Source organism: Hyla sarda, chromosome 5 (genome assembly GCF_029499605.1).
Source record: "Hyla sarda isolate aHylSar1 chromosome 5, aHylSar1.hap1, whole genome shotgun sequence".
NCBI lineage: Eukaryota > Metazoa > Chordata > Amphibia > Anura > Hylidae > Hyla > Hyla sarda.
Window position 1 is genome coordinate 324,653,257 of NC_079193.1, and position 26,825 is coordinate 324,680,081.

The following is a 26,825-nucleotide window of genomic DNA, read 5'->3' on the forward strand; positions in this document are numbered from 1 at the left end:
CAAAAAGGGGTCACATGTGGGTATTTATTGTTTTGTATTTATGTCAAAACCACTGTAAAATCAGCAACCCCTGTGCAAATCACCAACTTAGACCTCAAATGTACATGGTGCGCTCTATTTTCTGAGCCTTATTGTGCACCAGTAGAGCATTTTACACCCACATATGGGGTATTTCCATATTCAGGAGAAATTGCGTTACAAATTGTGTTTTTTTTTTCCTCTTTTACCGCTTGTGAAAAAGTGTAAAAGTATTGGGCAACACCAGCATGTTAGTGTAAAAAATGAAATTTTTTTACTCTAACATGCTGGTGTAGACCCCAACTTTACCTTTTCATAAGGGGTAAAAGGAGAAAAAGACCCCCAAAATTTGTAACGCAATTTCTCCCGAGTACGGAAATACCCCATATATGGCACTAAACTGTTGCTTTGAAATAGGACAGGGCTCCAAAGCAAGAGAAGGGGATTTGCATCCGTTACCAAAATACCCTACGGCAGTGTTTCCCAAACAGGTTGTCTCCAGCTGTTGCAAAACTCCCAGCATGCCTTGACAGTCAGTGGTGGTCTGGCAATACTGGGAGTTGTTTTTTTTTTTTCAACAGCTGGAGGCTCCGTTTTGGAAACAGTGCCGTACAAGACTTTTTTTTTTTTTATTGGGGGGACGACGACGACTGTGTAAGGGTATATGTATATGTAGTGTTTTACTTTTTATTTTGTGTAGTGTAGTGTAGTGTTTTTAGGGTACATTCACACGTGCAGGGGTTTAAAGTGAGTTTCTCGCTGGGAGTTTGAGCTGCCGCAGAAAATTTGCCGCATCTCAAACTTGCAGCAGAAAACTCGCTGTAAACCACCGCCCATGTGAATGTACCCTGAACATTCACATGGGGGGGGGGGCAAACCTCCAGCTGTTGCAAAACTGCAACTCCCAGCATGTACTTACAGACCATACATGATGGGAGTTGTAGCTATGCAACAGCTGGAGGCACATTGGTTGCGCAGCACTGAGAGTTTGTTACTTAACTCAGTGTTTCGCAACCAGTGTGCCTCCAGCAGTTGCAAAACTAGAACTCCTAGCATGTACAGTCTCTCAGAGCATGCTGGGAGTTGTATTTTTGTAAGAGCTGGAGGCACACTGGTTGCAAAACACTGAGATAGGACACAAACTCTGTTTCACAACCAATGTGTCTCCAGTTGTTGCAAAACTGCAACACTCAGCATGCATTGACAGTCAAAGGGCAGGCTGAGAGTTGTAGTTTTGCAACAGCTGAAGGCACACTGCTACAACTCCCAGCATGCCCTTTGGTAGTCTGTGCATGCTGATAGTTGTAGTTATGCAACCGCTTGATGCACTTTTTTCATAGAAAAAATGTGCCTCCAGCTGTTGCATAACTACAACCCCCAGCATGCACAGACTACCAAAGGGCATGCTGGGAGTTGTAGTTGGAACTTCAGCTGTTGCAAAACTACAACTCCTAGCATGCCCTTTGGCTGTGCATGCTGAGAGTACCCATGCCACCTCACTCCTGCTGGGTAAGGGTGAATGGGGCTGTCTCGGTCAGCCCCATTCACCCTTTTTTTCTGGGTCACCAGAGACCCAATTGATCCGAAATTGCAGCAAATCACCGCTCTGAATTGACCAGCGATTTTTGGCGATCACCGACATGGGGGGTCTCAGGACCCCCCCAGGGGTTTGCAAGGGATGCTTGCTGAATGATTATAGCAGGCATCCAGGTACGCCCTGGGTCCTTAAGTACCAAGGAGCCAGGGCGTACCCATACGCCCTGGGTCATTAAAGGGTTAAAGGCCTTTTAAAGAAAAAAAAGAAGCTATCTGATTGGTTGCTATCTGCACAGGTTTTGATAACTCTCCCCCATAGTCTGGAGTTATTCTTAACTTATGTGGTGAGCACAGAGATCGCCTAAGCAAAATCTGTGCAGAATACATTGCCGTCTATGAGGACACATAAGAACATAAGTTTGTACCATTATAGAAGATGCTTCTGTCCATTGGCTCCATAAATTCCATGCTGAATATTCGTTCCAGAAGAAGCTTGTCTTTCACAAAGTAATCCATGTCTTTAAAAGCCTAAAATAAACACAGTAAAAAGGGAGAAGAATGAACCTTTGGTCTTTAGTTTTGTCTACTTTAGCAATCTGTGAGACAGTTTTGTAAAAGAAATACAAGTGGGAAGAAACAGAGCTCTAAATGGTTAAAGGGCTACCAGAGAAAATGCACAATAAATTTATCAAAACCTGTCCAGAGGAAAAAGTTGCTGAGTTACCCATAGCAACCAATCAGATCACTTCTTTCATTTTTAACAAGGCCTCTGCAAAATTAAAGAAGCGATCTGATTGGTTGCTATGGGCAACTTTTCCTTTTCACAGGTTGATAAATCTCCCCCAAAATGTTCTGACTATATTACGATTGCAGAGACTTGGCAAAAACGTCAGTAACCAAATAATGGTATAAATCTCCTTAAAAACACACTTTAAACAATACATACAAGTTTTCTTTAAGCAACACAACATACACATACTGATTATATAATCATAATCTGTAAGGGTGCATTCACACCATGATTTCTTTATACAGTTGCTGGATTTGGTGGGGAAATTTTATAACAGGCCACTGCCGTATCCCCACCACATCTCATTCATTTGAATGAGCCGCCCGGAGTCAGATAGTGCATCCGGTCAGCTCATTTTTGCACCGTATCTGGTTTTGTTGCAGGACTGAAAACTGTAGTACGTATACGCACTGTATAAGCAGCAATCAGTGCTTAACAAGTGAACATACTGAAATAGCGCAGTCTGTGGTATTCAGTTACATTTAAATATATTCGATTATTGGAATAAATTTGTATAAATATCAGATGCAAATCAAAAAATGTTGCAGTATCTTGTAATACCTTTTTTTATTGGACTAACAGCATTTTGTAGAGACAAGCTTTCGGGATTCCTCCCTTTATCAAGTCCAAAGCAAACCAAAGGAAAGAGATTTGCTTTGGACTTGATAAAGAGAGGAATCCCGAAATCTTGTCTCTACAAAATTCTGTTAGTCCAATAAAAAAGGTATTACAAGATACTGCAACATTTTTTGATTTGCATCTGCATAACTGGACTAATACGGCTACTCAAATTTACTATAAATATCAGGAAATATTCGAGTACATTATTTTGTTAAAGGGAACTCAGCATTGAAAAAGCAGTTTGATACACAGCAGCCTGTTATAGAGTAAGAGGAGCTGAGGAGATTGATATATAGTTTCCTTAGAAAAGTTGTCATTTGGGGCTATGTAGTAAAGTGGGTGATCGTAAATTTGCATATAGTGATAGCGGTCAATCACTGAATAGGACCGCCCATTTGACTGCTGAATAGGACTGCCTATTTCACTTCTTGTGGTAATATAGAGAAAAAGAGAAGACCGCGAACGGCGCCTCGTGTATTACCCTTAGGATAGATAAAGAATAGTGTAGCACCTTATAGGTGGCCCCGCTCACCTTGAAGTGGAAGATTAATAGCATATCACCTCTGATAGAGGTATAGAGGTGGAGCAGGCTGCTCAGCCGGAGGGTCCTCAGGAGTCATACTGATATCAGTATGATACTGATCTGATGAAGAGGGGGTTACCCTCGAAACGCGTCATCTGTAATTTTATTATTTTATCAATAAATATGATCCCTGCAAGGATCTTTTACTATTAATCTCTGCTTATGGTGTTTGAGCAAGCAGTGCCTGGAATCTGCTGGTCCCTTTTCTTCTATACTCTTCGCATATTTCACTACTTGAGTACTACTACCAGCTGCGGTATTGACAAATTTGAGCAATTATGGGTATTTGGAAGGTGTATGTTTTCATTGCAGCAGGTTTTGATAACTTTTTCTCAATTAAAACAACGCAGAGAAATAAGGAAGATGGTGTGGTGACACGTAACATGGTCTGAGTTTTAGATGTTAAATTCAGATGACAGGTTCCCTTTTAGCTATTATCCTTGTATATGTGTTTCTTTATATATCGACATTATACATACATGATCAATGAAGGAACTCAGGAATTTATTCATGGTGTGATAGGCTTTATTGCTCTGTTCAGAAATAGTTGTAGAACTGTGTAGAAATCGAGAGGGTCCACGATTCTGAAATAATAATTTAAAAAAACATAAGAATAAATGTTTTGTTGAAAATCAAAATACCATCACTATACTTTCATACCAACCTTTAAAAAATTATCATGGATCCGATCAAACTGTGCCCTGGTCCGGCTAGAAATTGACATCTGAAATGTCTGAATATCCGTGTTAGGCTGCAACCCTCTTTGGCTGCACATGTTCTCCTGAAGCAGAGAAGCAAAAATTCTAATTATATTTTTTTCAGTTTACAAAACCTTTTGTTAAACTTTTTCAAGTAGTTGACATATTTCAACAATGTAAATATAGAAGAATAAATTCCAAACAGAGAAAGTGTGAAAAAAACAGAATGCAGATTTGTAAATGCTATTCACAAAGATATCGCATTTAAAAACTGCAATTTCCACTGTTGTTACAATGGGCAACCATATGTAGGGTCCCAAATTACTAGTTAATAGTTTTCCAAGTAAACAAAAAGGTCAAAAGAAAAGTCAACACCAAAGGAAAACCAAAAAGAGAAACACAATGCATGGGTAAACAAAAGAGGATAACGAAAAGAAAGGGAAGAGAAGACTAAGAAGGCCACAATACTCTGGTTGGAGGACAACTGGTGGTACAGGAACCTCTCCACTGTGGCTTGTCTCTCAGCCAGTTGTGATCGGTCGGGTTTGAGTGCTGAGACACACTGATCTCTGAATATAGGAGGGTGAAGCATGGCTATAGACTCTAATGAGCCGTCTCCTGAAAACTAGTCAGAGCGAGCGCCAAGCTAGATAATGAAACATGCTGCCACGTGCTTCACCTGGCTATATCTAGAGATCAGTGGGGGTCTCAGCAGTGAAACCCTGCCCGATTAAAACTTTTGACATGTTCTGCATGAGATATCAAAGCTTTACTGTCATTTAGAAGAACAAATCTAAATTTGTCTTATGAAAAGCATTTTCTGCGATATTTCATTTCAAGAATTTTAAATTTCATTACCATGAAGTGATCTTATTAAGAGAAGATTGTGCAGTGGTCCCTGATTTATTCTGTGCGACTTTTTGGGAAATGTTGCAAAAATGTTGCAAGAATTATTTTTAAGTTAATTTAAGTTATTACAGGGCAGGTCAATTTGATACAATTGTCGCACAGCCGCCACTTCTCTGCCACACTTAACAAAACTTAAAAGGGGTACTCCGCTGCTCAGCATTTGGAACAAACTGTTCCGAGCACTGGAGCCGTCGCCAAGCGTGTAATGTCATAGCCCCTCCCCCTCATGATGTCACGCCCTTCCCCCTCAATGCAAGTCTATGGACTTGCATTGAGGGGGTGGGCGTGATGTCATGAGGGGGCGGGGCTATGACATCACGAGCTCCCAGTGCCGGCTCCAGCGTTCGTAACTGTTTTTTACAAATGCTGAGCAGCGGAGTACCCCTTTAAGTAGAAAAGTTCTGTGATGATTTATCAAAGTCTGTGCACCATTTGATAAAGCTGGCGCATGTCTGCCACCTTCTCCGCAACATTTGTGGATTTTTAACAGCCAAAACTCACACCAGATTTGATACATTTTTCTCAAGCAGTGTAAATACCATTAAATAAGTTTACGTTTGGAAGCAGAAGACTTTAGGGTTACAGATCTTGATGGTTTAGACTTTATTTCACTATTAATATACACACACATATATATGAGATAGATAGTTACAAGCGCAAAATAATTCATCAACCTTACCGCTTCTCTCTTTAAATTCATATTCATCTCCTCCATGTTTGTATCAGAGTGTCCGTGAACCGAGCGGCCATGGATGTAGTATCCATAGCATCTGTGTGACAGTATGAACACTGAGTTCTGCAAAATTGAAAGAAGTTTAGATTATACTAAATAAAGTCATGCAATGAAGTGCATTGTAATGTGGGTGGATCATTCTTTAAAACGTACCTCTTGTTTACATTTTTTTTTTTTTTTTTTTAAACTGCATGGTTTAATTAAATTAGCCCTTCAGAGTGGTGACATGGTGATTTTCTCATTTCTTATTCTCTCCATTTCAGGGGCCAGACCAAAGATGGCCAGTAGTACACACACAGTTACCTCCTCCCTTACTTTTCTAGCCAATCACAACACAGTTTGCAGCGTATTGTTTTCTATTGCAAATTTTAGCTGCAGATGACATGCCTTATAATGTAAAGAGGTGACATGAGCATTTTGTGACAAAAATATGTTTCAGTGGACTTCTTTAGAGATGAGCGAACTTACAGTAAATTCGATTTGTCGCGAACTTCTCGGCTCGGCAGTTGATGACTTATCCTGCATAAATTAGTTCAGCTTTCAGGTGCTCCAGTGGGCTGGAAAAGGTGGATACAGTCCTAGGAAAGACTCTCCTAGGACTGTATCCCCCTTTTCCAGCCCACGGGAACACCTGAAAGCTGAACTAATTCATGCAGGATAAGTCATCAACTGCCGAGATGAGACGTTTGCGACGAATCGAATTTACTGTTAGTTCGCTCATCTCTAGACTTCATTATTTTAAATTAAACCGATGTTACATTACTGAACAGAAATTATCATGAAAACATAAAGGGCTAATAAATAAATAAATAAATTATAACTAGGAAACTACTTACGTTACTCATGGAACACAAATCGACAAACTGTCGGATTTTATCTTCTACAAATCTCTCATAAATTCCAGAAAAGAAGAGAATCTGAAAATATAAAATTCTTAGTTTAATGTACCTCTTACAAATCTCTTGTTTTGTAAGTTAAAGGGTTCCTTCACTATAAATTCATACCTGTAAACATCCAATAGCAAGCCACAAGGCAGTCGCCACACCGTAACGTAAAATGCAGCTCCACGGGGCTACATAATCCTGCATGTCCCTGGAGAGACTGGAAGAAGCGTCTCGCAGTGCTAGGTTTTCAAAGCCGGCAATCTGAAAAGCAATAGGTCATTACATAATGGTTTCTATAAGGGTAGCTTACATTATTACGGGTGATTATAGCAATCATGGGGGCCAAATAAAGGGACCATGACATATACATATGCATATATATACCTCGAGAAAGAAGAGGACAGCAAGAACTTGAAAGAGGGGATTGATCCTGCGCACTGTTTGAATTTCATTCCATTCATTCGCTATGAAGTACGTTCTCCAAATGCTCACTGGAAATATGTAACTTTTTCCACCTGCCAAGATATCAAATATTGTTTTTATTTAGAAAATCCTATTTTATTGCATTTAGCAACACAACAACTTTTCTATCCTCCAGCATATCACGAGGATGTACTGGTAAGCTAAACATAAAAATAAATAAATAAAATCTATATAAAGTCATATATTGTAAATGTTGGCACCCCTGGAATTTTATCAGATAATGGATTTTTTCTCACAGAAAAGGATTGCAGTGACACATGTTTTGCTATACACATGTTTATTCCCTTTGTGTGTATTGGAACTAAACCAAAAAAGGGAGGAAATACAGCAAATTGGACATAATTTCACACCAAACTCCAAAAATGGTCTGGACAAAATTATTTGCACCCATAACTTAATATTTGGTTGCACACCCTATGGAATAAATAACTGAAATCAGTCGCTTCCTATAACCATCAATAAGCTTCTTACACCTCTCAGCCGGAATTGTTGGACCACTTTTCCTTTGCAAACTGCTCCAGGTCTCTCTTATTGGAAGGGTGCCTTTTCCCAACAGCAATTTTAAGATCTCTCCACAGGTGTTCAATGGGATTCAGATCTGGACTCATTGCTGCCACTTCAGAACTTCAGAACTCTCCAGTGCTTTGTTGCCATCCATTTATGGGTGCTTTGAGATGCAAGCCCAGCTTTCTGACACTGGGCTGTACAGTGCGACCCAAAATCCGTTGGTATTCCTCAGATTTCATGATGCCTTGCACACATTCAAGGCATCCAGTGTGAGAGGCAGCAAAACAACCCCAAAACATCATTGAACCTCCACCATATTTCACTGTAGGTACTGTGTTCTTTTCTTTGTAGGCCACATTCCGTTTTCGGCAAACAATAGAATGATGTGCTTTACCAAAAACCTCTATCTTGCTCTAATCTGTCCACAAAACGTTTTCTCAGAAGGATTTTGGCTTACTCAATGTTACGTTATGTGCTCCGGCCGCACACGCTGGCCGTGAGCGCATGGTCCCATTACCTGCTGCTGCCAGCGGGGCTGGGACTCGCATCGCGAGACGCACCCGCATGCGAGCCCCAGTCCGTCACTCACCTGGTGCTTCTCCTGCCCCAACCTCTGCCTCTCTGCTCCGGCACGTGTGTCCCCGTCCCCTAAGGTGCGCGCGAGCCGGAGCTTTAAGATTTAAAGGGCCAGTGCGCTCATTAGTGTAATTCACATGTGGCTCATTGATAAATTCCTCCACCGTCTTCACTTCCCTGCTGGATCTTTGTTGCCTTGTGCCTGAGAGAAAGCATTCCTGAGAGTTGCCTTACCGTGTATCTGATCCTTTGCTCTGTGACTTGACCTTGCTCCTCTGTTGCCTGCCTACTGACCTCCTGCTACGTTCTGACTATGCTACTTTTTCGCCTGCCTTGACCTTCTGCTATCCTGACTACAAGCCGCCTTATCCCTCCTGTGCCTCGCATCTCCTCAGCTGCCTGTGTGGTCGAGCCGTGCCAGGGGTAGCGACCTGGGTGCCGTCTGCCGCAGCAAGTCCATCCCGCTTTGCGGCGGGCTCTGGTGAAAACCAGCGGCACCTTAGACTCTGCCCCCTGCTACGGTCCGAGTCATCTGCCACAGGTCCAGCGGATCCACATCCACCGGAGTTCCTTTCTTCCGAAACGTGAGTGTTACACTCAAGTTCATTTTGGCAAAATGTAGTCTTGCTTTTTTATGTCCCTGTCAGCATTGGGCTCCTCCTGGGTCTCCTGCCATAGCGTTTAATTTCATTTAAATGTCGATGGATCGTTCGCGCTGACACTAATGCTCCCTGAGCCTGCAGAACAGCTTGAATATCTTTTGGAACTTGTTTGGGGCTGCTTATCCACCATCTGGACTATCCTGTGTTGACACCTTTCATACATTTTTCTCTTCTGTCCACGCCCAGGGAGATTAGCTACAGTTCCATGGGTTGCAAACTTCTTGATAATGTTGCGCACTGTGGACAAAGGCAAATCTAGATCTCTGGAGATGGACTTGTAACCTTGAGATTGTTATTTTTCCACAATTTTTCCTCAGACAGTTGTCTTCTCCTCTTTCTGTTGTCCATGCTTAGTGTGGCACACACAGACACACAATGCAAAGACTAAGTGAACTTCTCTCCTTTTTATCTGCTTTCAGGTGTGATTTTTATATTGCCCATGCCTGTTACTTGCCCCAGGTGAGTTTAAAGGAGCATTACATGCTTGAAACAATCTTATTTTTCCACAATTTTGAAATACCATTTTTGGAGTTTGGTGTGACATTATGTCGAATTAACGGCCATGACTGTATGTGTGCATATATATATATATATATATATATATATATATATATAAAAGGAGCAAGTATTCTCCTTAGTCATAAGGAGAATACATGCCCCTTTCAGCTAGTCACAGGCCTCTTACCTCAGCCAAGCCAAAACACCCTGCTCTGTAATAACGAGGGGCAAGCACCCCCGAAACAGCTGTTTGCAGATGGGTATTCTTCCCTTCTGGGGAGAATTCTGGCTTTGCATATATCCCAATCAGTTACTGAGACTTTGTAACTTGAGCCAGAGCTGATCATATATATATATATATATATATATATATATATATATATATATTATATTTATATATATAATATATATATATATATATACACACACACACACACATATAAAATGGCGATTATGATGATGAAAATAAAAAATATATATAATAATGACACTTGGTACATGCACACCAGATGGAATTGTTGAAGACATATTAAAGAGCAACATTACAGGACAGTTTGTCTTAAAGAACTGCATAAAATTGCGTGGATTTTGGCGCAAATCTTAGTAATACAAATGTTACCATCCCCACTGACAAAACCGGGGACCAATCCATAACAGAAATTATGAAGATGAGAATCAGAAGAACCATTAAAACAGTGTTTCCCAACCACGGTGCCTCCAGCTGTTGCACAACTAAAAATCCAAGCATTTGAAACACTGCATTAGAGGGTACTTGAGTTTTTTTTTTACCTTTTTCTAAGAAACCAGCAACACAAGATTTGGATCTTATTCTTAATATCTCAGTAGTGCTCACCTTCCGATTTGAATGGTTTATTTTTCGGTCTCTCCCAGTCGATAAAAAAAATATGGATGGAAAGCTGTGAGACGAGGGTGTGCAGGAACTGCAGTGCCTGTATAGAAAAGTTTCCCCAGTTATACAAGTGTAAGGGAATTTAGAAATCTAAGTGCAAAGTATTGTAATAGAATCCATATTAAAGGGGTACTCCGGTGGAAAACATTTTTTTTTTTTTTTTTTACTGGTGCCAGAAAGTTAAACAGATTTGTAAATTACTCCTATTAAAAAATCTTTACCCTTCCAGTACTTATTAGCAGCTGTATGCTACAGAGGAAATTCTTTTCTTTTTTAATTTCTTTTTTGTCTTGTCCACAGTGCTCTCTGCTGACACATGATGCCCGTATCAGGAACTGTCCAGAGCAGGAGAAAATCCCCATAGCAAACCTATCCTGCTCTGGACAGTTCCTGACACCGACAGAGGTGTCAGCAGAGAGCACTGTGGACAAGACAAAAAAGAAATTAAAAAATAATAGAATTTCCTCTGTAGCATACAGCTGCTAATAAGTAGTGAAAGGATTAAGATTTTTAAATAGAACTAATTTACAAATCTGTTTAAGGGAGTACTCCAGTAGAATTCACATTTTTTTAAATCAACTGGTGCTAGAAAGTTAAACAGTTTTGTGAATTACTTCTATTTAAAAATCTTAAGCCTTCCAGTACTTATAAGCTGCTGTATGCTCCACAGGAAGTTCTTTTCTTTTTGAATTTCTTTTCTGCCTGACCACAGTGCTCTCTGCTGACACCTCTGTCCATGTCAGGAACTGAGTAGAGTAGGAGAGGTTTGCTATGGGGATTTGCTCCTACTCCGGTCAATTCCTAACATGGACAGAGAGAGAGAGCACTGTGGTCAGACAGAAAAAAAATTCTAAAATAAAGGAACTTCCTGTGGAGCATACAGCAGCTGATAAGTACTGGAATGATTAAGATTTTTAAATAGAAGCAATTTACAAATCTGTTTAACTTTCTGGCACCAGTTGATTTAAAAAAAAAAAAAAAGGGATTTTTGTCTTACCGTAAAATCCTTTTCTCAGAGGATCCATTGGGGGACACAGACCTTGGGGTGCATGCTGTTGTTGCTAGGAGACTTGACACTAAGGAAACCAAAAAAGTCGGCTCATCCCAGCAGGATATACCCGCCTACAGAGCCTGAGGTAATCAGTTTAGTCCCCAAGCAGTAGGAGAGGACCGAGAGGCAGAAACTAAGACCAGTCCGAGGCAACCAGAACAAAAAATTAACTGAACACACCCTCGGACAGGTAACCAAAAACCGGAACACCAAAGAAAGGGCGGGAACTGTGTCCCCCAATGGATCCTCCGAGGAGTAAGACAAAAAATCCCTTTTTCTCCATCGGCTCCATTGGGGGATACAGACCTTGGGACGTACCAAAGCCGTCCCTAGGGTGGGTACAAAAAACAATCAAGGGGCAGGTGGTCACCGCCGCCTGCAACACCTTACGGCCCATACTAGCATCAGCGGATGCAAAGGTATGAACCTGGTAGAATTTAGTAAAAGTGTGCAAGGACGACCAGGTAGCCGCCTTACAGACTGAGAGGCTGAAGCCCTGTTATGGAGAGCCCAGGAGGCTCCAACAGAACGCTTGAAGTGAACTGAAACCCTGAAAGGAGGGGGCTTCCCCCTGCAACGGTAAGCTTCTGAAATGGCAGGCCTGATCTGCCGCGAAATGGTCGCCTTCGAAGCAGGTAGACCCTTACGGAGACCGTCCGTAAGAACAAAAAAGAAGACGTAACAGAGAGGTAGGTATGCACCGCCCGTATCACATCAAGTTTAAGAGGTAAACGCACCCCGGAATGAGATGGAGCGGGACAAAAGGACGATATCCTCAATAAGGTGGAAGGCAGAAACCACCTTAGGTAAAAAAGAAGGAACCGGACGAAAAAACAACTTTGTCCTGATGGACAATCAGAAAGGGAGAGCAGCAAGAAAGAGCCGCCAACTCCGAAACCCGTCTGATGGAGGTAATTCCCATAAGGAACGCCACCTTCCAGGAAAGAAAACGAAGGAAAACCTCCCTGAGGGGTTCAAAGGGTGCACCCTGTAAGGCTCCAAGGACCAAATTGAAAGGGGCCGAAACTTGACCCTTTAAAGAGCTGAGAGCTAATTGCTGATCCAGCCCTGACTGCAAAAATGCAAGGAGTCGGGGAAGGGAGAACCCACTGGAGAAAAAAAAAATTTGAGATTCACACACAAACGAAAATAAGACCGCCAGGTACTTTGGTATATCTTCGCGGAAGAGGGCTTGCGTGCCCTGAGCATGGTGCGCATCACCTGTGTTGAGAAGCCACGGGCCCTTAGTACTGCGGTCTCAACCGCCACGCCGTCAAATACAGTGACGGTAAATTGGGGTGGCATAGGGAACCCTGAGAGAGAAGGTCTGGACGAAGCGGAAGGCACAGCGGAACGTCGTCCCGGAGGGAATGCCCTCCAATTTGAGCTTCCTCAGGACCCTGGGGAGGAGGGAACATAAGGTAGGACGAACCCCGACCAAGGAATCACCAGCGCGTCCGCTGACCGAGCACGGGGGTCCCGCGACTTCGACACAAAGAGGGGAACCGTCTGGTTGTGGCGGAATGCAAAGAGGTCCACATCTGGAGTTCCCCAGAGGTCGCAGTGAATTGCCGAGATGGCCGGAACCCTAAGTTCCGCCCAGAGAAGAATCCTGGAAACCTCGGCCATCGCCTCCAAGCTGCGAGTGCCGCCCTGGCGATTGATGTACGCCACCCCAGTAGAGTTGTCCGACTGGACCCGAACTGGGCGGCCCTGGAGAAGGATCTCCCAATGTAACAGGCAAAGGTAGATTGCCCTCAGTTCCAAGATGTTGATCGGGAAGAGTGTCTCTCTGGGAGACCAAAGGCCCTGGACTGTCCGGTCTCGGAAAACATCCCCCCAAACCTGAAAGGCTGGCAGCCGTTGTGACCACCAGCCAATGGAGGGGCACGAAGGAGCGCCCCTGAAGAAGTAGGGGGGAGAGGAGCCACCACAGAAGGGAGCGGCGAGATGTCCAAGGAAGTACAATCTTGTGATCGAGGAATAAGGGAGACTTGTCCCACCGGGATAGAATCGTGAGTTGAAGGGGTCGAAAATGAAACTGAGCAAAGAGAACAGCCTGCATGGCTGCCACCATCCGTCCCAGGACTTTCATGCAAAAGCGAAAGGACACAGGGGAGGGGTTCCTGAGAATACGAACCCCCGACAGAAGGGTCACCCGTTTGTCCGGCGGGAGGTGCACCCGGGCGGACTGGGTGTCGAACTGAAGTCCCAGAAAAACCAAGGACTGAGTGGGGGATAGGATGGACTTGTCCTGATTAACTAACCAACCGAAGCGAGACAGAGCCTGAAGCGTGAGGGTGAGACTCTCTAGATTCTGGTCTCTGGACAGAGCCTTGATCAGAAGGTCGTCCAAGTAAGGAAAGTTGGTGAATGCCCTCAGAGCTGTGACCAGGCCGAAGGGGAGAGTCACAAACTGAAAATGACCCTCCAGAACTGCAAAGCGGAGGAACCGCTGGTGTCCCGGAAAAATCGGAACATGGAGGTAGGCGTCCCTGATGTCCATTGAGGAAAGAAGCTCCCCCTGATCCATGGTCGCCACGACCGAACGGAGAGACTCTAAGTGACGCAGGAAAAGATGCCGGTTGAGGAGCTTTAGATCTAAGATGGGGCGTACTGAGCCCTGTTTCTTGGGAACGGAAGAGGTTGGAATAAAAACCTCGAAAGCGTTCCTTGGGAGGAACCGGGACAATGACCCCCTGAAGGAGGAGGGTTTGAAGCACACCCCGAAAGGCCTTTGCCAGAGAGGGAGACCGTGGGGCTCGGGAAAGGAAAATAACGATCCATTGGAAGAGAGGCAAACTCGATCCGGTAACCGTTGGATACCACATCTCTGACCCAGGAGTCCTGCACAAGCGTGGTCCAGACATTCCAGAAGAGCAACAGACGACTTTCCACCCGAGAAAAATCCGCGGGTGGGGGCGTCCCTTCAGGCAGAGGTGGGTTTGCGGGTGCCCGCCTTGACCGCAAAGCGGCCCGAACGGTTATCTGATTTCCAGGATGGGCGAGACTTGAAGAAGGGAGCCTTTTTGTCCCGAGAAGGCGCCTGCCTGGCCCCCTTTGTGACCCCGAAGGTCCGAAAGGAGGTAGATTTACAGCAGAAAGTTGTACTGCGGGCCTTATTTTGAGGTAATAAGGAACTGTTCCATCCCGTGGCTTCCAAATTGATCTCATCAAGACGCTTACCAAAAAGCCTAGATCCAGTAAATGGAAGCTCAGTGAGAGATTTTTTTTAGAGGCTGCATCCGCATGCCAGGCTTTGAGCCACGCGGATCTACGGAGAGCCACTAGGTTACCCGTGGCAAAAGCAGCACAGCGGGCCGACTGCATGGAAGCAAAACATAGAAAATCTCCCGCTTGAGAAAGTAGGAGAATTAAGTCGGCCAGTTCTTCCTAGGAAGCCTCAGAAGAAAAGCCCTAACGGAGTAGGGAACCCAGATCACAAGGGCCTTGGAAACCCAGGCAGAGGCAAAAGCAGGGAGAAGAGATGAACCCACCGCCTCAAGGCAATTTTTGCCAAGGTCTCCACCCTTTGTCCGCTGGATCCTTAAAAGAAGCAGCATCGGGCAAAGGCAGGGTAGTAGTCTTAGATAGGCGGGAAACTGGTGGGTCCACCGGCAATAACGCGCTTCAACCTACTTTGTTTCTTGAAATCTCTTGTCAGGATGCCCCCAGGCAGACTCCAGCAAGGCTTCAAATTCAGCATGGGAGCTGAACATCTTGGGTGCCGGACGGGCACGATGAAAGGAAACTTCTGGGACAGCGTCCGAAGTTCCTGGGTCCTCTAGGTGAAAGGTGTCTCTTATGGCCGAAACCAATGAGTTGACTGTGTCGGTCATGTCTGTGCGGTCTTCTGAATCAGAGGCAGAAGCCTCATCAACTAGTTCTCCAGGAAAGTGGGAACGGGTGGAGGCAGCTTTAGAAGAAGGAGACTCTGACCTGGTGCGCTGTTCAGGGGACCCAGAATGGCGACTCGGGGAACGTCTTCTTAAAGAGCGACGCTTGCGGAAAGACCTAGCAGAGGGGCGATGCCCATGAGGGGAGCGCCTACATATGTAAAAAGACTCTGCAGAGGAGTCAGAGGAATGACCCCTATTACACCTGCGAGAGCGTTTAACATAGGGTGAGGGAGAGCGAGTCTCTCTTGAGGAACGGTGTAAAGAGGACCCTTTCAAGGCAGTCACCACGGGACGGGAGAACTGCGCCAAGTCAGAGAGGCAGAGAGAGGGAAGACACCCATATTGGAGGGGCAGCAGAGTCCACTGGGTCTGGGGGAACATCCCGAGTAGGAATACCCGGGGGGGTCAGGAGGTGCAGTGGTGCAGGGGGAACAGGTGGGTTCAACAGACCCAGGCATTTTAGAATTGCAGCCCTTGCCAGAATAGTAGGTGACCAGGGCCCCCGGTACCTGCTTAGAGGGAGGAACAGTTCTGGGCATGGACATGAGAAAAATAAAACAGTCTCATCAGCGTCCGTGTACCCTACCAGGCAGCTGCTGTGAGAGAGGGAGAAGCAGGGGCAGCAGGACCAATGAGAAGAGAGGGGCTGGGCTAGACTGGGGCGCCTCTGATTGGTCCAAAAGCTCCCCTGCCTGTTCCCATTGGCTGTAGTGATTTCGCGCCTCTGCACTCACAGGGCTCGAACCCCGCTGTGAGAGGAACGATGTCGGCGTGGAAATGGCGCCCGCTCTCAATCCCCGTCACATATGCGAGTGCAGGGGGAAGGGAGCGCGAAAGCGCCGCCGGCAGCTTACTGCCGAGAAAGTGAAAGTAAACTGTGCACCTAACGCATCGGCACACGATGCGGCCGGAGCACAGGGAATAGGCAAAGTGCGGCTGCTGAAGAAAATACAGAACTGCCAACGTTAAAACACTGGCGTCCAGAGAGGAGCTAACAGTCCTACACCACTGACCACCAGCCCCCCAGTTCCCCCAATAAGTAATAGGAAGCCCCTGCCTAGATAGTAAGAGAGGGGGAAGAGCAGAGCCACCTCAGAGATGCACACATTAGCTGATAATAAAGAGGAGTGGGACTAAAACAGGGGGTCTCCAGAGGTTGCAAGTCCCCAACCTGTAAGAAAAGGAGGGGGGAAAGGGGGGAATACTCACCTTAGTCAGAAGAACTTACCTAATGAAGTCTTCTGATGAAGTCTTCAGTCAGCTTTTAATTACCTGCATCATGCCGGGCTGTAAAATGCGAGACGAGCAGGGAAAAGTGGGGGACCCGGACCCATGACCCCAAGCGCTGACCGTTGGCGAGAGGGGGTTGACAGTACATCCACGATGTCTGTGCCCCCTCAATCGCAAATGGGGAAACAGTGAACGCTATGTTCCTGAGTCCCCACCTGAAAACAGGAAAATAAAAGGAAATAAGAAACTAAACGTCCCTAATCTAGAAAAATAAAAAAGTTAGACCAGGTCTGGGGAGAACTCCAGACCAGTGTCCATCTCCTGCAGACACTAAACTTAAACTGATTACCTCAGGCTCTGTAGGCAGGTATATCCTGCTGGGAGGAGCCAACTTTTTCAGTTTCCTTAGTGTCAAGTCTCCTAGCAACAACAGCATACACCCCAAGGTCTGTGTCCCCCAATGGGGCCGATAGAGAAATATATGTTTTTCACCGGAGTACCCCTTTAACTTTCTGGCACTAGTTCATTTAAAAAAAATTATTTTTCAGGAGTACCCCTTTAAGCTCTGTCCAAATTATGGGAGAAAAAAATACTACCTGGCGGAAACCCTTTGGACCCCATTCAAAGTCAATGGGACCCGTTGGGTCCTATTGGTGTTCGATGTGCAACAGACTATCCAGGTGCGTTGTTTATCGCTAGAACTGACTATGCGACAGAGCTTCCCGAAAGTAGCTTAACGCTATTGTGAACTTAGCCTTAGCTGTCATCCAGTGCGTAAACAACGTATTAACATTTTCCCCTTTATTGTTCACAAAGCAGCTTATCCGTGTAAGTGTCTGTACCTGGTTCTGCAGCTTCTCATGCTCAGTCCTATTCAAGACAATAAGATGAGCTGCAGTATCAGGCACACCTGTACTAAAGACATATATGTAGACATCAAAGGGGAGAACTGTGGCACCTTTATAGTGCTGACGGACCGGGGTTCCAGATATCAATATTGATGTTACAATCCCAGAGAACCACAGTGCTCAACCTGGCATGAAAACTGATCATAAAAATTAAAGCGTCAAAGTCCAGCGTTGATCTCCCGTCTGTTCTTCGTTCGACGTGGAGGGGCGCTGCACACACTGGGTGGTACAGCTGCGGAGGCAACCGTATAGACACTTACCAAGATCTGTGCACAAGTTCTATTTAGGGTTGGGTAATACGTAGCACCCAGCGAGTTTCTCACAGTTAAAATTCTGCAGCAGAAAATCTGCAAGCAGAATCCAATGACTTCAATGGGTAGTCAAGTTAATGAAAAGTTGGGGAAATATTTGATCTTCAAGTTCACGTTTGACTACAAAGAAGCACATTTGGGGCTAAAGTATGTGGGGGAGATTTATCAAAACTCGTGCAGAGGAAAAGTTAACCAGTTGCCCATTGCAACCAATCAGATCACTTCTTTCATTTTTCAGAGGCCCTTTTAAAAATGAAAGAAACGATCTGATTAGTTGCCATGGGCAACTGGACAACTTTTTCTGTGCACAGGTTTTGATATATCTCCTCCTATATCTCTCATTATATGAAGACAACAGAACAGCTGCAGACAACTGGTTAACTGTGTCTGACTGCATATAAAAAGGTAAAAATAAAATGACTTATTCATACTCTAATACATTAAAGGGTACCTTTCATCAAAAAAACTTTTGATATATTATAGATTAATGTATGCAGAATAACTTTCCAATAGCATGTTATTAAAAAATATGCTTCTTTCTATTTAATTTTCCACTTTGAAAAAATAACCACTAGGGGTCTCCCTACCAGTCCTTTTTTTTTTTATAGATTTCAGACTCATGCAGGAGTCCTAAATCTCAGACTGCAGCCAGAACACAGACAAACTCACCACTGCTCACTTGTCTTCATGAGTCTGAAATCTACAACAAAAAAAAAAGGACTGGTAGGGAGACCCCTAGTGGTTATTTTTTCAAAGTGGAAAATTAAATAGAAAGAAGCATATTTTTTAATAACATGCTATTGGAAAGTTATTCTGCATACATTAAACTATAATATATCAAAAGTTTTTTTGATGAAAGGTACCCTTTAAAGGACATCTGCAGCGTGATTAACACTTATCCCCTATCCACAGGATAGGGGATAAGTGTTTGATCACGGGAGGTCCGACCGCTGGGACCCCCTGTGATCTCCTGTACGGGGTCACGGGTGTTCCGTGCAGGGGGCGTGCCAGTCGCAGCATGACGTTGCAGCCGGCACGCCTCCTCCATATATCTCTATGCCTCCCTGTCTCCCCCATAGAACTGTATGGGGACGGGGAGGAGACGGGGCGTCACCGTCGACCTCTAGGTCGACACTACATCACCATGAGCGCTAATGGCGGCGCCCCGTTAGGGAGATCAAGGGGGGTCCCAGCGGTCGGACCCCCCGCAATCAAACACTTATACCCTATCCTGTGGATAGGGGATAAGTGTCATACCGCTGCAGTTGTCCTTTAAGAAGAGACACCAACATAAAATTCACATTTTACCTGTTTGATCTCTATTCATACAGGTTGTTTCCCCAAAGGTCACGGTGATATTATAGTTATTGTCACAAACAGGGCTGTGTTGGAGAAAGTTCTGGCCAAGGCTAGGTTACCATCGCGTTTTGTTCCTCAGACACACGGATACTTCAGGAAACTGTCAAATAACCTGAATTTAGTCAGCTACCGACTACATCTAGTCAGCGTTCGTACCTCCCCGCCTCTCCCATAGAACTGTATGGGGAGGGGGCGTACCGTTGAACTCAGAGACGTCGAAGCTATGCGAGCCCCCGTTTTGGAGATCGTGGGGGGGGGGTCCCAGCGGTCGGACACTTATCCCTTATCCGGTGGATAGGGGATAAGTTGTCTTTTGCTGCAGATGTCCTTTAATGTATGGTAATGTACTGCTTTGTACATGTGATTTTACAGCATCTGTAAATACTGTACAACATCCTGCTGACAGCTGACTAGAAAAGTTTCATACCTTCAGAGCAAAAGCACATGATACGTAGGTTATGAAATCTTTTTCATCTTCAGGTAGAGGCAACAAGACAGAGACCTGCTGCTGGCCCTGGAAAAGATAATTAAAAAAAATGCACACATTACTAGTTATAAAAATACTATTAGGGTCGGGTCATACTGAGCGAATACGCAGGGTATTTGAGAAATCTGTCGAAAAGCAGGAAATACGCTGTGTATGCGCTAGGACCAGACACAGTACTTTTCCCTCTATAGCCCTCTGTCTGCTATAACATTCGGGGGCGGCCGCGCACACTGTCATAATTGTGACATGTGTTCCACCTCCAAACCTTACTGGAGACACAGGGAAAGCCCTGTGTCTGCTCTTAGCGCATACACAGCATATTTCCCGCTGTTCGGCAGATTTCTCGCTGCATCAAATTCGCTGCGTATCTGCTCGGTGTGACCCTACCATAAGACTGTTTTAACACACAGTAATTTAGGCAGTTTTTTTTTTACTCTGAACCAAGCAGTAAAACAACTGGTTTAAAAAAAATGATATCTATATAGTCAGCCGCCATTAGACTAGTAAAATAATCAGAATTTTACTCCAACTTGCAGCAGTTGTAAACATATGACGTGTTATATATGTATATATAATATATAGCTAGATAAATCCAAACAGAGGTCAGCCCATCCAGGAAGGGCAATAGTAGGTGCAATGGGGCCCCAGTCACAGGGTCCAACAGCATATCCAGACAAACAAAGGCGATCGCAGCACACTGAAGTATGCAAAGTGAAGGTAATATATAGCTAGATAGCTAAAAAAGATAGAAATTGGTCAGCCCATTCTGATACACAACCATTGTATGAAAAAAGTATACAGGTGCATGCTGCTGCGGCTGAACTACAAATACAAGCAAAAGAATTACAGCAGCACACTGCTAGCACAAAGCTATATATTAAATATGACATGTTTAACTTAGCAATACTGCTATGGTGAAAAACAGGTTCTTTGTTTACCATTTGGCCAAATAGTGTGTACCATCCCACCACAATATGGTAACCTCATTTGGGACGGACCCAACACTATGAATATGCCTCTCCTAAGCTAGCAATGAGCCTACAATTTCTGGGTATGAAAGGTCTGGCACATCCTGCACGAACCAACATGGAGCCAGCCACTCCCCCACATGTGCAGTACAAAAAAGGTCAGCACACTGATTCACAACCATGGTGGAATTCATGGTGGGATGGTACACCCTATTTGGCCAAATGGTAAACTAAGAACCTCTATTTTTCCCCATAGCAGTATTGCTAAATTAAACAGGTCTTATTTAATATATAGCTTTGTGCTGGCAGTGTGCTGCTGTAATTCTTTTGCTTGTATTTGTAGTTCAGCCGCAACAGCGTGCACTTATTTCATACGATGGTTAAGTATTAGAATGTGCTGACCAATTTCGATCTTTTTTGTATTGCACATGTGAGGGGAGTGGCTCTTGAAAAGATTTTCTAAACATGATTCAGGATTATTTGCAAAACCAAAATCTTTACCTGGCTAGCTAGTTAAAGACTTTTAACATGGGGCATAGAGTTGTAGTGTAATTTTTTTCCTTTCCTTTCTGGAAATGAGCTACTTTCCATACTTTTATTTACCCATAAAGCCTTGTATTTCATGTTTCAAGACTCTCTCTAGCCAGCCAAAACCATGCTCTTTACTGACAAGAGGCAAAACACCTAAAACAGCTGTCTAGAGATGGATAACTCCCCTTGTGGTGGAGATTCTGGCTTGCAATATAATCTCCAATCATGTTTTTAAGGCTCCTGAAGGGAAGCTACCCCAAGCAGGTGACCTTACAGAGTAAGCTCTATGCACCAGTTTGGCAGTCTCTTCAAGGAGACATTCTACTCATCTAGTCCTACCCAAACGCCAAAACAAAAAAATACTTACTTTAAATAAAAGCAGCCAGTAGAATCCAGTCCCAACAGTGACAGCGAAAAACACATTGGCCAAAACTCCAGCAAATAAAATCAGAAACTGAGTAACAGTCTGAAAAGTAAAATGAAGTCATGTTCACACTGGAAATAAAGTGACGTTTCTTACACAATGGACTGTGTGCTCGGGACTGCAGGTGTAAGACAAAAATTACTGTATGGCTATCGTCTTAAAGCGCAACTGTCATGAGATGGTAAAAAGCTTAATGCAGTCATACCTTTGGCTGCTGTTTAGTAGAGTCTTATTTGTCCTAAAAATGTTGCTTTCTCTTTGAGTCACAACAGTCAGCTAGGCGTGGCCAGGGGTTTGCAATGTCCCTGGGCCGCCATGCTTATCTCCTGTATGTCAGCACTCGGACCGCTGAGTGATTAATACACAGGTCCTCAGAGCATGCACCCTCCATCTATCTTCCATGCGCACGGCGAGTTGCCTGCGCTCACTCTCTACCTCTAGCGTTACGCAAGACACACTGTGGCGGCATACATGAGCAAGAGTCAAATACAGGACAAAAATATTGGAGAACACAGTGCAATTTTGTCCAGTAAAATACCCGACACTATGACAAAATTAAAGTCAATGGTGTCTGTTGGGCGCTGTTAAAGGGGTATTCTGGTGAAAAATATTATGTATTATCAACTGGCTCCAGAAAGTTAAACAGATTTGTAAATGATTCTATTAAAAAATCTTAATCCTACGAGTACTTATCAGCTGCTGAAGTTGAGTTGTTCTTTTCTTTCTGACAACAGTGCTCTCTGCTGACATCTCTGTCTGTTTCAGGAACTGTCCAGAGCAGGTGAGGTTTTATATGGGGATTTGCTCCTGACAGTTCCTGACATGGACAGAGGTGTCAGCAGAGAGCACTGTTGTCAGAAATAAAATAACAACTCAACTTCAGCAGCTTATAGGTACTGGTAGGATTAATATTTTTTAACCTCTTAAGGACCAAGGACGTATGAGTACGTCCTTGGTCCCGCTCCCGTGATATAACGCGGGGTCCCACGTGACCCCGCATCATATCACGGCGGGCCTGGCGTCATAGTGAAGCCAGGACCCGCGCTCAAAGCTGAGCCACGTGGCTAAAAGTGAAAGTAAAAAGTGCCGGTTAGCTCAGTGGGCTGTTCGGGATAGCTGCGGCGAAATCGCGGCATCCCGAACAGCTTACAGGACAGCCGGAGGGCCCCTACCTGCCTCCTCGCTGTCCAATCGCTGAATGACTGCTCAGTGCCTGAGATCCAGGCATGAGCAGTCAAGTGGCAGAATCATCGATCACTGGTTTCTTATGAGAAACCAGTGGTCAATGATAAAGATCAGTGTGTGCAGTGTTATAGGTCCCTATGGGAGCTACAACACTGCAAAAAAAAAGTGACTAAAGATCATTTAACCCCTCCCCTATTAAAAGTTTAAATCACCCCCCTTTTCCCATAAAAAAAATAACACAGTGTAAATAAAAATAGAAATATACATATATGGTATCGCCGCGTGCGGAAATGTCCGAATTATAAAAATATATCGTTAATTAAACCACACGGTCAATGGTGTACGCGCCAAAAAATTCCAAAGTCCAAAATAGTGCATTTTTGGTCACTTTTTATATCATGAAAAAATGAATAAAAAGCGATCAATAAGTCCTATCAATGCAATAAATAAGTTATAGGGGTCAGAAGATGACAATTTTAAACGTATTAATTTTCCTGCATGAAGTTATGATTTTTTCCAGAAGTACGACAAAATCAAACCTATATAAGTAGGGTGTCATTTTAATTGTATGGACCTACAGAATAAAGATAAGGTGTCATTTTTACCGAAAAATGTACTATGTAGAAACGGAAGCCCCCAAAAGTTACAAAACTGCGGGTTTTTTTCAATTTTGTCTCACAATGATTTTTTTTTCCATTTCGCCGTAGATTTTTGGGCAAAATGACTGACGTCATTACAAAGTAGAATAGGTGGCGCAAAAAATAAGCCATCATATGGATTTTTAGGTGCAAAATTGAAAGAGTTATGATTTTTTAAAGGCAAGGAGCAAAAAACGAAAGTGCAAAAACGGAAAAAACCCCGGTCCTTAAGGGGTTAATGTAGATAAAAGGAGATCCAAGAAAAGGGAGATGAATCGCGCTGCCACAAGAAGTATATATGGGCAAATCTATTGCACACAAAGGATCCACGCAACGCGTTTCAAAGCCGTTCTGGCTTTTTCGTCAGGCGTGGTTACACATTACACACAATCCAGTGCACCTTCACATCAGTATCAACTTCACTTAAGGCGACACAATTATATATCAGATCAAAAACTTTATATATATATATATATATATATATATATATATACATGAAAATTACACATAATGATACTCAAAACAATAAAATGTGAGCATAAATAGCGATGTTCTAAAAATCTGTTTTTTCAAATACATCAATCAGACCTGCCGGAGATAATGTGTTAAGATTAAATATCCAGAAAGATTCCCTATTTATTAATCTTTGAAATCTGTTAGGGGCTTCTTCTGGGATTGTTTCGATCACTAATACAGACAAACCTTCAACCACCCCATCGTGCATCAAAGCAATATGCCGGAACACGCTATGCTGCATAAATTTGGCATGAATATTAAATCTATGTTTTTTCATGCGGGCCCTCAGCGTTTGAATCGTGCGGCCAATATATTGCAGGCCACAGGTACATGTTAATAGATAGACAAAATAGGTAGAAGAACAATTGTTCACTTCTCTCAGGGCAAAGGATTCACCCGTAGAGAAGGATATCACCTTTCTCCAATTGTACTGAGGAACCCATTTACAACACAAACATGTAGATACATTACATTTAAAGGTTCCTACTTTTTCCGTATTCACCATAGCATTTTTTATCTTTTTTTCTTTTTCTATTTTGAGACCACTGGGCGCAAGGTAGTTCCGCAAACTGTTTGCCCTCTGATATGTCATTGCTGGTGCTTTCGGGACCTGCTGTTTTAAAATCGGATCTTGCATTAATATAGGCCAATGATTCTTCAAAGTTTTTTGAATCTGGAAAGTGAAACTATTAAAATTGGTAATAAAATTTAATTTACGTTTTTCGTTATTCTTATTTTCTTTTATTTTTGTTTTCGGGACTAACAAGTCCTCTTGTTTGATAGTGGTAGTTTTTTTAAAAGCAGACTCCAAGATTTTTTTAGGGTAGCCCTTTTTCTCTAAAACGTGTATACAATAATTTAGATTGTGTTTTAAAATCAGCATCCAGGGTACAGTTCTTTTTGATCCTTTGGTACTGTCCAAAGGGTATATTCCTGACCCACTTTGGAAAATGACCGCTATCGTAATATAAAAAACTATTCACATCAACTTTTTTTTAAATGGGTCCTTGTTTTAATAGTGTTGTTCAGATCCTTGAAAATTTCAAGATCTAAAAACACTATGGAAGTATCGGAATAATTTAAAAAAAAAACTAACACTATGGAACAAGGGGACTTGTTAGTCCCGAAAACAAAAATAAGAGAATAAGAATAAAGTAAAACGTAAATTTAATTTTATTACCAATTTTAATAGTTTCACTTTCCAGATTCAAAAAACTTTGAAGAATCATTGGCCTATATTAATGCAAGATCCGATTTTAAAACAGCAGGTCCCGAAAGCACCAGCAATAACATATCGGAGGGCAGAGAGTTTGCGGAATTACCTTGCGCCCAGTCGTCTCAAAATAGAAAAAGAAAAAAAGACAAAAATGCTATGGTGAATACGGAAAAAGTAGGAACCTTTAAATGTAATGTATCTACATGTTTGTGTTGTAAATGGGTTCCTCAGTACAATTGGAGAAAGGTGATATCCTTCTCTACGGGTGAATCTTTTGCCCTGAGAGAAGTGAACAATTGTTCTTCTACCTATTTTGTCTATCTATTAACATGTACCTGTGGCCTGCAATATATTGGCCGCATGATTCAAACGCTGATTTAATATTCATGCAAAATGTATGCAGCATAGCGTGTTCTGGCATATTGCTTTGATGCACGATGGGGTGGTTGAAGGTTTGTCCGTATTAGTGATCGAAACAATCCCAAAAGAAGCCCCTAAAAGATTCCAAAGATTAATAAATAGGGAATCTTTCTGGATATTTAATCTCAACACATTATCCCCGGCAGGTCTGATTGATGTATTTGAAAAAACAGATTTTTAGAACATCGCTATTTATGCTCACATTTTATTGTTTTGAGTATCATTATGTGTAATTTTCATGTCTATATATATATATATATATATATATACATTTTTGATCTGATATATAATTGTGTTGCCTTAAGTGAAGTTGATACTGATGTGAAGGTGCACTGGATTGTGTGTAATGTGTAACCACGCCTGACGAAAAAGCTGGAACGGCTTTGAAACGCGTTGCGTGGATCCTTTGTGTGCAATAAATTTACCCATATATACTCCTTGTGGCAGCGCGATTCATCTCCCTTTTCTTGGATCTCCTTTTATCTACATTTGCGATTGGACGCTGGGAGCCGCAGCAGCCGCGATTACAGGATTCCTGATCAAGCGCATTGAGTGTTGTGCCTCCATTCGCACAACTTGCATAGGTGAGTGCGTTTTGATTGGGCTCTTCACTATCTCATTCATCAGGTTCCATCCAGGGGCGCGCACCCTGTTCTCTTTTGTAATATTTTTTAATAGAAGTCATTTACAAATCTGTTTAACTTTCTGGAGCCAGTTGATAGGAAAAAAAATAGTTTTCCATCGGAGTATCCCTTTAATGTCCAGTATATAAGAAATACCATCACATAGCAGAATAATGGAAACAACTATGTGAACAGGGCCTAAGAGCTGAAATGATATTTAACTTTTTTTCTACATATAGAAATCGATAAAGAGTAACAACTACTATAAAAAGTACAGCAAGTCACACTTGAAAACAATACAGTGGTCCCTCAACATACGATGGTAATCCGTTCCAAACGGACCATCATTTGTTGAAACCATGGTATGTTGAGGGATCCGTGCAATGTAAAGTATAGGACAGTGGTCTACAACCTGCGGACCTCCAGATGTTGCAAAACTACAACACCCAGTATGCTGGGTGTTGTAGTTTTGCAACATCTGGAGGTCCGCAGGTTGAAGACCACTGTTAGAGGAAGTTGTACTCACCTGTCTCCGCCGCTCCGGACCGTCACCGCTCGTCACTGCTGCCCGGGATGTTGCCGGCCATCGCCGTCGCCGCGTCCCCGGGGTGTCCCCGATGCTCCGGCAAGGCCTCTGCTTCCCCGGCATCC

General features: G+C 43.3%; 1 protein-coding gene across 3 annotated transcripts in view; it reads right to left on the reverse strand.

Annotated features, from left to right (window-relative positions):
* The window catches only part of TMEM67 (transmembrane protein 67), a 55,675-nt gene that overhangs the window by 4,428 nt on the left and 24,422 nt on the right, over nt 1-26,825 (reverse strand). For 2 of the 3 annotated variants that reach the window (XM_056522316.1, XM_056522318.1), the window contains exons 17-26: nt 21,520-21,618; nt 19,594-19,680; nt 10,352-10,448; nt 7,157-7,287; nt 6,893-7,033; nt 6,725-6,805; nt 5,835-5,951; nt 4,213-4,329; nt 4,028-4,132; nt 1,980-2,082 (exon numbers count right to left, since the gene is read on the reverse strand). In XM_056522316.1, the coding sequence (XP_056378291.1) occupies nt 1,980-2,082; nt 4,028-4,132; nt 4,213-4,329; nt 5,835-5,951; nt 6,725-6,805; nt 6,893-7,033; nt 7,157-7,287; nt 10,352-10,448; nt 19,594-19,680; nt 21,520-21,618 (1,078 nt within the window). The remainder of the gene's footprint in view (nt 1-1,979; nt 2,083-4,027; nt 4,133-4,212; nt 4,330-5,834; nt 5,952-6,724; nt 6,806-6,892; nt 7,034-7,156; nt 7,288-10,351; nt 10,449-19,593; nt 19,681-21,519; nt 21,619-26,825) is intronic. The other variant, XM_056522317.1, reaches the window with a different exon arrangement.